Consider the following 14946-nt stretch of genomic DNA (forward strand, 5'->3'; position numbering starts at 1 on the left):
TGTGACACCTTTAAATATCCTCTGATAGAGGAAGATGATCCTGTGTGGTTTTTCCCTCTTGTTTCCCTTGCTCATGCACCCCAGTTCAGCTCCTGAAAGGCGTGGGTTGGCTCTGGGGACCCGCCCATGACCCGTCATAGCCTCCCTTGGTGGACATTTCAAGTGGCCTTTGCAGGACTGACAGCTGCCTCCTCCCCCCACTCACCTTTACTTCCACCCGACTGCTGTGTGCTTCACTCATTGAGGTTATTGCCCCTGCCCAGAACAAAGCCCTCCCCCGCCTGCACAGGTCCATCCTGTCCCACCTCCTTAACTCAGGCCACAAAGGTCTTCTGCTCTGCTCAAAGCATCATTTTTTTTTTTTTTTTTCTTTTAGTGGCTCAAGACCGTAGCCATTGATTATCTGTTTTCGTGGGTCAGGAATTTGGGGGTGGCTTAGCTGGGTGATTCCCGCTCCAGGTCTCATTTTTGTTCTGTGTTGTAGGATGGGTCACATGCCCTAAGTCCTTAAGGCAGGAAAGCACATTATACTGTGGACATCCCCGAGCGCACACCCTCTGGGCTTTAATGTGTGGCAAGCACCATTTTAAGCTAAAATCTAATTGTGAATAGAAGATGCCTCTGACTTTGCTTCCTTTCCTTCCAGGTCACTGCTGGGCTGCCTCTTCCCAAGGCTTACATAGAGGAGGTAACTTCCATCATTGCTAACTCCTTGTCCTAGAAAGTACCACCCCAAGTCAGCGTTTCTCACCTGGCCCATTTGGAAATGAGTGAGGGTCGTTCCTGACCCATGACCCAGGATCGTTCCTGGGAGCAAGGGGTGCTGAAAGGCCTGCATTGTGCTCAAGAACTGTCTTAAGTGAAGTAGGAAAGAAGGGCCACTGTTTTAGACGGAACTCCCCACATGTGATGTCAGTACAACCACTGCCCTAGACTCCCGGCAACCGGAAGCAGTTTTGCCCCCAGGGGACGTTTAGCAATGTCTAGAGACATTTTTGATGCCTGCGATTCAAGGTGGAGAGTGCTCCTGGCATCTAGTGAGTAGAGGCCAGGGATGCTGCTAAACATCCTACAGTGCACAGGACAGCCCCTGCAAGAAAGAATTATTTGGCCCCAAATGTCAGTAGTGCTGAGGTTGAGAAACCCTGCGCTAGCCCACTAGAAGCTTCCTCCCATTGTCTTTCCTGCGTTGACTGGTTGATTCCCAAATGCCATTCCAATTAAAAGCAAGTAGGGACCTTTTTTGAAAAGCCTTTTCCTTTGCAGATTTAAATCCATATTAAAGGGCCAGTATGGTCCTTTACCAGGTCAGGATCCTGGTTATTTTTCTAGGCAAAGCTTCCATGAGTTGATTTGGTTTATAGCATCAAGCAAGGGCTCAGAGAAGAATTGTGAGCTCCAACCTTTTTATATTTGTATCATTTGCCATCACAGAAGCATCTCTAGCGCCTGTTTAGGGTGGTTCTATGAGACAGATGCTCTTAGATGAGTTGGTGAGGTCAGCCGCTATCACTGTTAATTCCATTTTTCTGCCTTTTTAGGAGGCTTTTAAATTGTCAGCCAATACAGGGTCACTGCTCAGGCCGCAGATGAAGTATTTCAGAAGCAGCTAGAAAAGAATTGTTGGTGCCTTGAGTCTGCTGTCTTCTGGGTTACCATTTGCCTTTTATGGTCATTTGTCTGATTCACGCGTGGGAGGGGAATTCACAGTTCTGGCCCTCCTGCGTCCCCGCAGCCTTTCCTGTGTCTAATTAGAGTCACTGCCCCTAACCGGCCCAGCTGGTGTCTTCATTTAAGAAATTCTACTTATTTAAAGCTGTTCTCAATCAGTCTTTCATATTAATTCGTTTTCATGTGACTAGAGGTAAAGAATTAGCAGTGCTCTTTAAAATAGCAACTAAATCCTAATCTCTGTTTTCAATTATTAAAGGGAAAAAAGCATAAGTCGTATGTATGACGATCTCAGTTGTTTTTTACCTTTAACTTACCCCTTTCTTTGCTGTTTTATGGAATTTGCTATTACTGCTGGGGTTTGCTCATGATCCAGTGCATATGTTTTTATATGACTATTATATTTTTATTTTTTAAATATTTAATATATTTTTAAGCTTATAATAATAACATACCCCTTGTAAAAAAAATTAAGCAATACAAGAATATAATATATATGATTTGAGTCCCCTTAGTTTGGTGCATATCTCTCAGCATTTAAAAAAACTTAATGAATATACACATGATTTTTGTATTTGTCCAAAAATGCAGTTAAGCTGTCCATCGTGTTGCAACTTTAGTACATCTCTGTGAGGTTCCCTATTAACACAAATTATCTTGCTTTTCATGACATCTGCATGATAAATATTATTGAGTGTGTATATCATAATTCACTGGCCCAGTCCCCTATCAAAGGAGGTTTGTGCTGTGTGCAGTTTTCCAATGCTGCAAGCAGTGCTGCAGTGAACATATTTAGACGTATGTTTTGTCAATTACTTTCCTTTAAATTTCATAGTTTTTGGTTCTTAGAGATGGCATTCATCTTCTTTTCTGTTGTCCCTGGTACAGGTTCATGGTTGAGTTCCTTAAAACCTTTGAAAGTATCACTGATTACCTCCTATTTTCTGACAGTACTTATGGCAACCATATAATGAACTCCAGCCACTGTGCTGGGCTCTCTTGGGATGGAAGGGTCTGTGTGATGCTGAGTCGAGTCTGTGTGTACCATTGTGCTGTATGAGTACATAAAATTTATAAACGCAGAGTTGCAATATAACTTACTTAAGGGCAACTGATTCCCTTCAAACAGCAAAGAAGCTGTTAAGATATGGTGTGAGGGGCCGGCCCCGTGGCTGGGTGGTTAAATTCGCATGTTCCGTTTCGGTGGCCCAGGGTTTCCCCGGTTCCAGTCCTGGGCATGGACATGGCACTGCTCATCAAGCCATGCTGAGGCGGCATCCCACATGCCACAACTAGAAGGACCCACAACTAAAAAAAATATATACAACTGTGTACTGAGGGGCTTTGGGGAGAAAAAGGAAAAATAAAATCTTAAAAAAAAAAAACCCAAAAAGATATGGTGTGATGACAGCAGATACACCAGCTCTCGTGTTTTCAGGACAGCCAGAGAATGAGCAGAGCTCCGCTCCAGCGTCACAGCCCGGCACAGTGTCTTAGGTCCCACAGCACATATCAGTGGCCTCTCCTTGGCTTGTCCTGACAGTTAGTGCTTCTGGCTCAAGGAGCCTGGTTCCCTTTTAAGAAGAACTTACAGCTGTCTTCAGCTCTGCTGTCTGACTTCACAGACCTTTCACTATTGTTCTTACAGAACCTGGAGCTGGTTGAAAAAGGCTTCAGTAACTTGAGGAAACAAATTGAAAATGCCAGAATGTTTGGAGTTCCAGTAGTAGTGGCCGTGAATGCATTCAGGTGAGTACAAAGTCTGAGAGTCAGGAGGGACTGTGGGAAATGTCAGAAAACATCTGGAGCTGATTTTATAGCACGGATGCTCACTTTATTTTGTTCTTCAGTGACTGCTGTTGGTCATTAAGCCTGTGCCTTAGGAGCCATTGTTGAGAGCTGTGACATGACAGGCATAGTGCACAGCAAACTCGTCACCTCACCCACTGAGGGCCCAGGGTCACATCTCCCGTGGGTCCCTTCTTCTCCACTGGGTGAAGTGGATCACACACAGGCCTGAGGTTAAAGGTTCTTTTTTGGTCTCTAGAGGCCTTTTGTGCTGACAGAAAGTCACAGCCCTACAGAGCTGCATTATTTCCGTAGGTCCAGTGGGAGGTTATCTTGATGAAGAGTTGAATGTCTTGAGCTGGAAGTGTTCATGCAAGAGGGGACTTGTGTGGGTAGTTTAGGTATTGTAATGCTGGTTTTGGTCTTGTTCTAATGGTCTGATCACAGCAGAATGGGAAGCACAATTTTTAAAAAGCTAGTATTTTATTGATTCTTATGGTGTGCCTGGAAGGTTCTAAGTACTTTGCATATATTTACCATCTAAGCCTCGTGATATCCTAATGAAATAAGTGCTATGATTATTCCCATTTACCTGCGTGGAAATTAAGGCACATAAAGCTTAAGTAAGCGGCCGAAAGTCACCCAGCTAGTGACTTGTGGAGCTGGGACTCAAACCCAGGCGGTATTACCTGGTTAGTGTTCATTTTTCAGTGGTTAGTTTGCATGGGTTTTAATGGGAAAAACAAGAAAGATTCTGTCCTCTCCAGCCATCGTCAATGCTTTAACATGAAGCGCTGCCTTTACAGGACAGATACGGAGGCCGAGCTGGACCTCATCAGCCACCTTGCCAAAGCGCATGGGGCTTTCGACGCTGTGAAGTGCACTCACTGGGCAGAAGGGGGCAGGGGGGCCCTGGCCCTGGCTCAGGCCGTCCAGAGAGCAGCTGAGGCACCCAGCAGCTTCCAGCTTCTTTATGACCTCAAGGTGGGTTACTTGCTGTAGGCAAAAACAACGAAACGCACAGTGAGGTTTCTGTGTGGCTGCCTCTGTTTAGAGCCTGCGTTTAGCAGCTTCACGCCTGTGGGTTTGATTCCCACGAAGGTGAGGCACGTGATCACAGCCTAGACTCTCAACTCCACACATCTTTCATATCAACGCATGTTGCTGCTACTTGGCAGAGTAGGGGGTCCAGGCAGAATGCTCCAGGAGGTTGGCTCACATCCTAACTTTTGAAAAGGCTCCCAATACAGTCCCTTTGCTGGCAGGACAAAGGGTTACATAGGGAACCAGGAGTGTAATTCACTGCAGCCTTTAACCCAGGGCACCAGCCACATTATGGCAGGTTGGCAGGGGGCTACATCATGCTCGGAAACGTTTTCTGGCTGCTTCCCGGGAACAGGGGAAAGCAGTGTGCTCCTAAGCTCACCGCCTGGTACGGCTGCCTCAAGTTCAGAGACGCCCTCAGGTGCAAAACCAAAGCACCCTGGCAGGCATCGGCATTCTCCCCATCACTGAGTCACTTAGATTTCGTCCGGCCCAAGCAGAGCACTAATGTCCGGTGATACAATAATGTCAGTGCCGAGAAAGGTGGTTCTTAGAGGCTGTGTTTGTTTTCAGTTCTCTGCCCGTGCACTTCAGGATGTGATTGGACTTTACTCTGCCCCCAACAGCTGGAAACTTCGTGAGGAACATGCGATGGATGTTGTAGCTAATTCTGCTCATATTCTCTAGGCTGGTTCTTGGCTTGGTTTTTTAAAAGATAATCATAGACTTTCAAAAACAGCCATAAAATGGTACAAGGAAGAAACCCTGTTAGTCCTGAATTTTAACACTCTTATTTTCTTTGCCCCGTGCAGCTATAATACACTGACAGTTAATTAACATTCTTCTGTTGACATCCACATTTTCCTGTTGCACTTTCATTTCATCTACTTATTTAAAAATCTGTTCAGCCAATCATCTTTTTTAGGAAATGCCATTAACAAAAATTTGCACACAAATCCACAGTGTTTATAGGCACCTTCTCTGACCGCCCATCCGCAGTGCCTGAGTTAGGAAGCCCAGTACTTAACGGCGAACGAGAAGGAAACCTGGAAGAAGCAGCGTAGTGAGAACTTGATAACCCATTTCTACTTGGAACTTTCCTCTGTTCTGACTAACAGGAGGCTGCCACTTTTCCTCTTATTCAGCATCTGTTGGTCTTAAATCATCCCTCAACACAAGTCCTTTTGCTGCAGAAGTTCTCAATGTGCCTTGGCATTTGTAGAGCTCCAATTATAAGATGCATATGAAAGCAATCTCTGTTGCATCTTTATGAAGCCATAACTGAATAGTCACTTTATTCATATCCATTATACAAAGCCCCTTCGTAAATTATCACTTTTTAGTTCAGAGGGGAATTTTTATTTTTATAGATAGATGATTATTCCTTTCAAAAAACAACTCACCCAGTGTGTTCTCTTGGCCTTAGTTGCTAGGGCATACAGAGTCAGATGTATTACCTAATTTCAGTAATTTGCTCATCCAAGGTACCTGTGAGTAGCTTTCCTTCCCATTTCCTTTAGGCAGTTTCTCCCTATTTCCTCTGAATCCTAGTGCCCTAAACTAGGCTGCAGCAGCATTTTGGAAGCCAGGCCCCATTTGACAGCTTTGCCCTGGGGGAAACAGCACTGTGGGGCGGAGCCCTCACTACACTGTTGGCCTCCATGCGCCACCCTCTGCTCCAGGTGCCATGGAAGGCACGTCCTTTAACACTATTATCAATGCATGTTGATCAGATAAGTCACTGGGTGGTTTTTTTAATGTGTAGATGATTTTGCTTTTATAACTATTTCTCAGTAACAGCAATTATCAATCAATATGTTGTGTTAAAGATAGCCATCTGTCTCTCATATACAAACCAGGGATTGTGTGGATGGATATTGGTTGTCTTATTTCATAAACAGTATCCCAGGTCTGGTTTCATAGGACACTGATCTCCAGTGTTAGAGCATTAGTTTTTATTTATGAAGAAATAATTATTGTGGGGTAGTCAGCAATATTGTTTGTGATATACCTCATGAGGCCCTAAATGCACACACGTGCTCGCGCACACACAGACACATATCCACATACACAGTAACTACCTCTGTGGGACATTTTCCTCTTATAATATCTGGGGCTTTGTATTAAAAGAAAATGTTTCTAACCTGATAAAACTCGGGCTATTGGCATGTCTGTATATGTGTATAAAAACATCTTCTGGCCCTCGTGGGCACTCTGACCTGGAATGTGGCCAGGTCCCAGTTAAGCATCCTCATGTGTCCAGTCATGGTCTCCCCTCTCTTCCCTGTCTGTTAGCTCCCAGTTGAGGATAAGATCAGGATCATTGCGCAGAAGATCTACGGGGCAGATGACATTGAATTGCTGCCTGAAGCTCAGCACAAAGCTGAAGTCTACACAAAGCAGGTAGATGCTGGGTTGGTTTGTTCTTTCAGCTCTTGATAAAGCAGGGCTTGGAGGCGGAGTCCCTGAGTTCTCAGCCCTGCCAGGCACCCCCTGCTTCACTTCTCTGGCGTCAGCCTTTTCTCCCCTGAAAAACTGAGTTTGGATTAGGTGGTCCCGTCCCAAGTTCTTTATCTACCGGTAGATGCTGTATGATGTGAGGAAAAGCCATGAGCAAATATGGAGTCTTAGAAAATCTTGAGAGCCTGCCTTCAGTTGTATCCTCATGTCTGCTCCAAACTGGCATTTTTAATTGCTTATATAGATGAAAATAAGATAGTCACTTGTAGAATACAGCTGTGAGCACTTCCCTCCCTCACCCAACAGAGATTATTGTTATTGTTATTATTATTGATCTGTGAGGTAAAGCTGGATATAAAGGGAGTTAGATGTTTCAAACACCTTGCAGAAGCAGGATCATCAGAAAGCCCAGATGTTGTTTGTTATGTTGCCAGCGTTTCATCTGTCCCACTTCTGCTCCCTTCTCTCCCCAGGGCTTCGGGGATCTGCCCATCTGCATGGCCAAAACACACTTGTCCTTGTCTCACAATCCAGAGCAAAAAGGCGTGCCTACAGGCTTCGTCCTGCCCATTCGCGACATCCGTGCCAGCGTTGGGGCGGGTTTTCTGTACCCCCTGGTCGGAACGGTAAGTGGGGGCAGCAGGCAGAGAGGGCATTTATTCCTCTGGGCTTCTCGTCCTAAATTGATTACTGAAGGCATCAGCAAGTGCCAGCTGAGCAGAGTTCATTTCTGAGGAGAAAGCTGGCGTCAGGCCTGGATGATTAATCGTCTGCTGTGGACCATCTTGGTGTCACTTCAAGGATGATGCCATGACTGCTTGTACAGAATAACAATTCTGTTTCCCAGGGGCACTGTGACCTTGCCTGGATCCAGGATGGGCTGTGGTGACGGGTTGATAGGCTGTGGTGGTGCTTCTGTGTAACGTTTATGGGGTACCTTTCACAGATGAGCTCGTCCTCCCAGCAGCCCTGGGAGCCGGCACGGAGGCTCTGCACCTCCCTCATCTTGACAGGCCCAGAGCTCTTGCTCGAAATTCAGGAAATTCATTGTTTTTGAGTGAATGACTTCCCCCTTAAAATGCAAATGAACCCTGCAGATCCGAAGGGGGAGGTTGCTTATTTACACTTCAGGATGAATTCATAATCAGACACTTTCTTATCTTAGAGATTTTGTGCATATTAAAGGAGGACAGTTGGCAGTAGGGAGGTAGATCAGTGCTTCTGGGCCACAATCGCAGTTTGGACAGTTTTGTCCTAGGGTTAACATTGATCCTGTGCCCAGCTTCCCCCTGAGGCCCGCCCACTGTCCCACAGCTGCAGATTGTACTTACCTGCAATCCAAGATTGAAATATTAAACTCAGCCAGTACACAGTGGAAAGGGAACCAATAGATCTGCTTTTGGAGCTAGGTTATTCTTTCAGTACAGTAGGAAGTGGTAGGAGGTGGCATTATAGAGTCAAGAGTACGTAAGATGAATGCCGAATCCAGTTTTCATCCCTGCTGGTGTTGGCCTAGGGCAGCTTATGAAGATGCGAGCCCTGCTCCTGTCAGCCCTCAGTGAGGGGCGGTATCATCACATACCAACGGTGGTCAGACAGGTGCCTGCAGACCGGTGCCCCTCAGCCCCTCCAGAGAGCAGGAGGTTTAGCCTGTTATGATCATCAGTCCTTGGGATTTGTAGAAATTCCCTTTTAATAGGAATGTTAAGCCATTTACCAGCACCTTGACTACTGCAGAAACACTTGTGTTGTTCTTTCTGGAGAAGTTGTCAGCAGCTGCCAGCTGGAAGGGCAGTAGCTATAGTCTGTATCGTCACCTTTGATGTGTGTGTGCAGAGGGGTGACCGTGGAGATGGAAGCAAAGCTGAAAGTGGTCAGGCCATGAGAATGTGCCTGTAGCTTGAAGGAAACACAGCCTGCCCAGCCCAAGACTTTCTTGTCCAGAACAAACTCTTGCATCAGAAGCCAACTTGGACCAAGACATTTCCATACTTAATTGAGACGGTGTAACAATCACTATTTTTAATGCCTTCTAATTGCTGTTGAGGTCTGAACAGGGGTCAGAGGATTTGAGTGTTTTATGTATTAATTCAAGGCATGGTGGCTTCTTTCAGAGTTTTATATCCAAGTTCCTATGTGTATGTACACATAACCTTTTCATTTTTTAAAATTTTCTGATTGTCAACATGACCAATGTTTAGGGGGAAAGTTTTCTTTGGGAAAGAGTAAAAATGTTGAAAATCCTATTAATCACTGTTTGGGGGATCATCGTTCGAGTTTTCTTCCGACATGCACATGCATGTCTGCATCGATGGGCACATGTCCTTTATAATGTCATCTTCAGGCTTTTCTGCTAGGTTTGGGAACCAGTTCCTTCCCGTTCCCTACTTTTCCCCACACCCAGGAATTGCTTCTCTCTTACAGAATTTGAGAAGAGAGACCGACATCAGATCCCTGTAGTTTGTTCTGGGGAGTATTGATTGGCACTCAGATGTCAGAATTAGGTTTTCTAAAGTATAGATGTTTTTTGTTACAGAGGTGACTCATCCTATTCTCTGACATTTTTTATAGTTAAATTGTAGAAATTCAGCTTAAACTCTTTTCCTGTCTGGATTTGATTTGGAACATGTGTGTATTCATTATACAGGACATTGTTACAGATAAAAATATACTGAGTTTTCACTTATAAAACTTACCAATTTGCATCTAAGTAGATATATTTGACAAAGCCAAGTCTTTAGAAAAGAAGCAAGTGGAATTATAATCCGTAAGCATTACAAGTTCAGTTTTAGAGGGCCAAATTGGACCAGTAAGAACAGTGATTATAAAACCATCAAGATTATGTACAGAAATGTCTTGGCCCAAGTTAAAGGGTACTGATTCCTAATGTAGTTTAATTCCTGATGTTGTAATAATTGTTGCTGAAGCAAAAATAATATGGCATCTATGAAAGACACGTTAAAACAAAATTAAAAAGCAGACAAGCCGTGTTCCTCCTTTGGGTCTTGTGAAGTGAGAACTGAGCAGGAAAGGCGCTGCCTCCTCAGCCTCCCCAGCACCGGCCCTGCAGGATGAAGGTGGAAGCGCCGCCTGCTGCGTCTCGTTGCGGCCATCAGTCTGGAGATGATAGTGCAGCCTGGCATTTGGTTTGCTGAAGGACTTGAGGGTTTCTCTTTGAGGTCATAGCAGGATCAGTGGCTTGATTTTTAATTATAACAAGAAGAGTGCCACTTGACAACTCCAAAATAATATTCTATCTTAGTGCGTTGGGCTTTCTATCTGAGGAAAAAGTGGAAAAAAAGATCACTTTCAGTTTATTTTTAATGCTATTTCACGTCTCCTAGATGAGCACAATGCCTGGACTCCCTACCCGGCCCTGTTTCTATGATATTGATCTGGACCCTGAAACTGAGCAGGTCAATGGGCTGTTCTAAACAGGTAAGTTGCTACTGGTGAGAGTTCTGGTTTTTTCTTTATGCGGCATATTTATGAATTATAAGACTCCAACTAAAGCTATGAAAATGCAAATTCTAATGCTTTCAAAACATTTCTTTCCAGACATCACTGAAGGGGAGAGGGAGCAGTCATGAGAGTTGGCAGTAACCAATGAATGAAATATTTATATTTTAACACATTTTTGGAAGAAGAGCACAGCTTGTCACAGGTTGGCGGTGTAGGGGATAAAGCCACCATCTAATGCACTAGGGAGGGACTGCCATGGAGGTTAAACCTCCTCTGCTGGAGCCCCAAGAGGCTCTGCGTTCTCAGTTGATGGCACATTGGAGGGCAGGAGCAGCTGAAGGTCTGTATACACTAGTCCCCCCTTATTCACTGGGGATATGATACGTTTCATGAGCCCCCAGTGGATGCCTGAAATCACAGATAGTCCCGAACCCTATATATACTGTTTTTTCCTATATGTACATACTTATGATAAAGTTTAATTTATAAATTAGGCACAGTAAGAAATTAACAATAACTAATAATAAAATAGAACAATTGTAACAATATACTGTAATAAAAGTTACTGTAGATCTTAGCAACCTCAGCATATGATTTTTGTTCCTTCCCTATTGAGAACTTTCACCTTTTCACTTAAAGGAAGCACTTTACAGCTTCTCTTTGACATATCAGAATTGCCAGCATCAGTGCTGTTGCACTTTGGGGCCGTTATTAAGTAAAATAAGGGTTACCTGAATACGAGCACTGTGATACTGTGACAGCGTATCTGATAATCAAGATGGCTACTAAGTGACTAATAGGCAGGAAGTGTATATAATGTGGATACGCTGGACACTGGGATGATTCAGATCCTGGGTGGGATGGAGCAGGAAAGCATGAGATTTCATCATGCTACTCAGAATGGTGTGCAATTTAAACCTCCTGAATTGTTTATTTCTGGAGTGTCCCATTTAATATTTTCAGACCACAGTTGACTGTGGGTAACTGAAACCGCAGAAAGTGGAAACTGGATAAGTGGGGACTACCATACTCTGAATAGTTAGCAGACAAGACTTGAGTAAATGTCCCAAAAAGTAGAAGAGAAGGAAGAGGATCAGTCCAGGAGTTCTTGGGGACTTAAGTGAAAGGCCCCCAGGTATCGATCACAGGGAATGAGCAATCCCTAGACACGTCCGGTTGAAATTTCAAAAAGATCAAAGATGAAAATCTTAAAAATCCTTCTCTAGAGAAGGAAAAATGGCCTACCTACAGAAAAATGAGAATTAGAGTGAACACTTTTCTTCTTATGAGCAATAAGAGGATTTTGACAATGGAGGAATTCCCTCCATGTTCACAGGCAAAGATGACTTTCCACATGTATTTACGTCCTGCCAAATCTATCCAGATATTTTCAGACAATTGCAGGTTTGCTACCCCCACGTCTCTTCCTAGGAGGGTATTTAGCAATGTACTCCAGCAAAATGAGGAATAAACCAAGAGATAGGAAGACATGGTTTTCAGGAAACCAAGGCTTGATCTGGACAGTAATCAAGGGGAGTCCTGACAACTGCAAGTGACCTAGAGTTACAGATCTAACGTGGAACAGGAGGAGGGAGGAATTGAGAAAGACTAGAAAGAACTAGAAAAGACAAGGATATCAAAGGGTAATAAAGCAAAACAAAAGCTCCCACAGTGTTTCAGAAAGTAAAGGTTCAGGTGGAAGCAGACCATAGTCATCATCTAAGCAACTGTGAGGATGGTGGCTGAGAAGAAGAGGGGCCGTACGCTTGATGGCAGGGGAGCACTGCTCTTCCAGAGGGCACGTGGGGCACTGGGAATGCTGGCCACGAGCAGGATTCATAGAGCCATCTGCAAATGCCTGCACTGTTTTCAAGTCTATGGACAGACCCCAGAAGAGGTGGTTGTGGGAAAGGTTGTAAATGTTAACAGCTCTGAGAGAGCGAGAGGGTAATGGTGCCATGTGGAAGGGAAGAGGAAACATTTCAGTGTTTAGAGAAAACATTTATTTCTTGTTTCTTTTTCCTTCCAGATTGTCCATCTTCAGGAAGCTACTTTGAAAGTTTGGTCTGTGTCTATTCAGGCCTACTGTCACTTGGCAAGTGTGGGGAAATGGAGAGAAGTCAGCCCCTGCCCCGAAGATCTTCTGAACTAAATAGTGGGCATTTCCCCAGCAGCCTTTCTTCAGTCTTAATTCCCATCATCACGTATAAATTAACACAAATCATGCACATGTCTATTTACTTTACTGAGATGAAAGGGGTTTCATCTTTGATGTTTTTGAATTTTCAACTGGATGTGTCTAGGGATGGCTAATTCATTGTGATGTCTGTTCCACAGAATAAAAGGGAATAATTTTGCTATCTTGTTGTTTAAATATAATTTGTAGCATTAACAGACCGTGCTGCAGTATCTCTGCCATCCTGTGTGAGCCTGTTTGCCAGGCAGACCCCAGGCCTGAAGAAGCAAGTTGCAATATGTACTTTATGATACTGTGGTGTGTAAGGGGAAGACGGTGCATGCTTCGTATTTCTGGGAGGACACATAATCAGGAGACCTGAGCAGATTGGGGTGAAGTAGGGTATGGAGTTCAGGCCTTTTTATCATATATCTTCCTATATGGTTCCATTTTTTTTTTTACCCTGAGAAAGTATTGCTTATACAGGTTTTTGTCCTGAACTTCCTTGGAATTCCCATTTCTGTCACAGCTTTATCACCATTTATTTTTAACGTCCTCCGGAAGGATGGTCATATAGCACTAACTGTAGGTTAGCTTTCTGTTCCATTGGTAAATGCAAGTATTTATTGAGTTTCTACTGTTTGTGGGCTCTACTCCACCCTACAGAATGTTTTCCCTTCTTTGTCTTCTATCTCTGTTCTTTCTCTCCCACTTTTTCCTCCATTTTCCCCCTTGTCTTCCCTGCACTGGATCCTTCTGGAAGATGTTGCATGCCCCTAGTGACAATGGGAAACGGTGCTCGTGTTGGCAGAGCAGTGTTTTCCTGGTGTCCTTGGTTTATTATTTTTAACCCCCCAGGTTCACATCAGTGTTGTAATACAGTCAGTTTTGCAGCCCAAAGAAAAGATGGCAGTGCTTTGGGGGCATGTCGCAAAGGGGTCCTGAGTGCAGAGGCCCAGCTTGACCATGCTTTGTGCTGTGCCTGGCACAGCGTACGCCCTCAGTGATGTTGTCAGCGTCCGTTCCAGAGCATGATTCAAGCCCTGTCTGCACAGAGTTCACTGTTCCTGATTTTTTTTTAATGTCCTATAAAACCTCACCTGGAATGGGACTGGCTGGGATTTCAGTTTGTAAACAAGGGAAGAAAGCAGTCTATTGTCAGATGTGCTGCCTTAAAGATCATCTTAAAGGATTTAGGTTTTCTCATGTCACCACATGGTTTAAATCCCTAATATTGATAGAAATAATGAACACAATTGGTGGGAGAGGGTGAGTGGAGGTTTATAAGCCAAAGATTGTAAACAAAACCCTAATAATAAATAACCCAAATTGTTTTTATCAGCTGTTGCTTGGAATGAATGGACTGGTCACTAATGCAAGAATTTTCCTAAGTAGAAGTAAAATATGCCTTGAGTAAAAATTCAGATGGTACAACTTGCTGTTTCCACTTGGCAGTATGTCTTGGAGATCTTACCATGTCAGCACTTTGACATTCATCTTGTTTCTTATGGCTGTGTAGTATTTAAATAGTCCTCTGTCAATAGGCACTTACCATTGCTTCGTGGTTTTTGCCATTGATCTAGCAGTGAATAGTCCCATGTCATATCTACCTTTCGTGTGTGTGTGTCTGAAGATGATTGGCCAATCTTCTATTTTATGTGGGATGCTGCCTCAGCATGGCTTGATGATAGGTCCATAGGTCTGTGCCCAGGATCCATACCTGCAAATTCCAGGCCACCGAAGCAGAACACAGGAACTTAGCCACTATGCCACCGGGCTGGCCCCCTGTCATATCTGTCTTTGCAACTTGTGTAGAACCATCTACAGGATAAATTCCTAGCAATAGAATTGCCCAATGAGTGACCTCTAGCTTCAAAATGGGAGCTGACCTTTGGCTGGAAATGAGTAGAGATAAATAGAAGAAATCTGTAAGTTAGGTTTATCTCTCCATTTTACAGAAAGGCAAACTTGAAAAGTGCACTGCTACTGCCTGCCAGATGAACTTGTTAGGTTGTCTGACCCCAGAGCCTCTGCTCTTCACTATATTCTGCCTTTCAGAGCTCCTCCTAAAGGCAGCCCCTGCCAGGTTGTACAGAAATGGACACCCATTTGTGACAGGTGGAAAGCCATGCCCATTTCACATCCCTTCAGAAGGGAGGGATGATAAAAGGTGGAGAGCAAAGGGAAGAGATAAAGAGGTGAGGAAGGCTGCTGAGCAATATTGAGAGCATGGGTTTTGTGGAATGATTCTTCAATCTGTGATAAAGAAGATGTGTGATAAAGAGAAGGCATGAAGCACAAACAATAACTGTAGGCTAACTGAAGTCCTGAATTCAAGACCTACA

At 44.1% G+C, this 14946-nt stretch overlaps 2 protein-coding genes across 2 annotated transcripts in view; one reads left to right on the forward strand and one right to left on the reverse strand.

The window, feature by feature from the left end:
• The window catches only part of MTHFD1 (methylenetetrahydrofolate dehydrogenase, cyclohydrolase and formyltetrahydrofolate synthetase 1), a 62216-nt gene extending 49431 nt beyond the window's left edge, over positions 1-12785 (forward strand). The window contains exons 22-28 of the mRNA XM_044773734.2: positions 647-688; positions 3320-3420; positions 4266-4443; positions 6799-6906; positions 7437-7589; positions 10308-10401; positions 12455-12785. Of these exons, the coding sequence (XP_044629669.1) occupies positions 647-688; positions 3320-3420; positions 4266-4443; positions 6799-6906; positions 7437-7589; positions 10308-10397 (672 nt within the window). The 3' untranslated portion in view covers positions 10398-10401; positions 12455-12785. The remainder of the gene's footprint in view (positions 1-646; positions 689-3319; positions 3421-4265; positions 4444-6798; positions 6907-7436; positions 7590-10307; positions 10402-12454) is intronic.
• ZBTB25 (zinc finger and BTB domain containing 25) overlaps positions 9666-14946 on the reverse strand; it is a 42287-nt gene continuing 37006 nt past the window's right edge. Inside the window, exon 5 of the mRNA XM_070513773.1 lies at positions 9666-10242. The gene's annotated coding sequence lies outside the window, so the exon portion shown is untranslated. The remainder of the gene's footprint in view (positions 10243-14946) is intronic.

This window comes from Equus asinus, chromosome 7 (assembly GCF_041296235.1).
Source record: "Equus asinus isolate D_3611 breed Donkey chromosome 7, EquAss-T2T_v2, whole genome shotgun sequence".
NCBI lineage: Eukaryota > Metazoa > Chordata > Mammalia > Perissodactyla > Equidae > Equus > Equus asinus.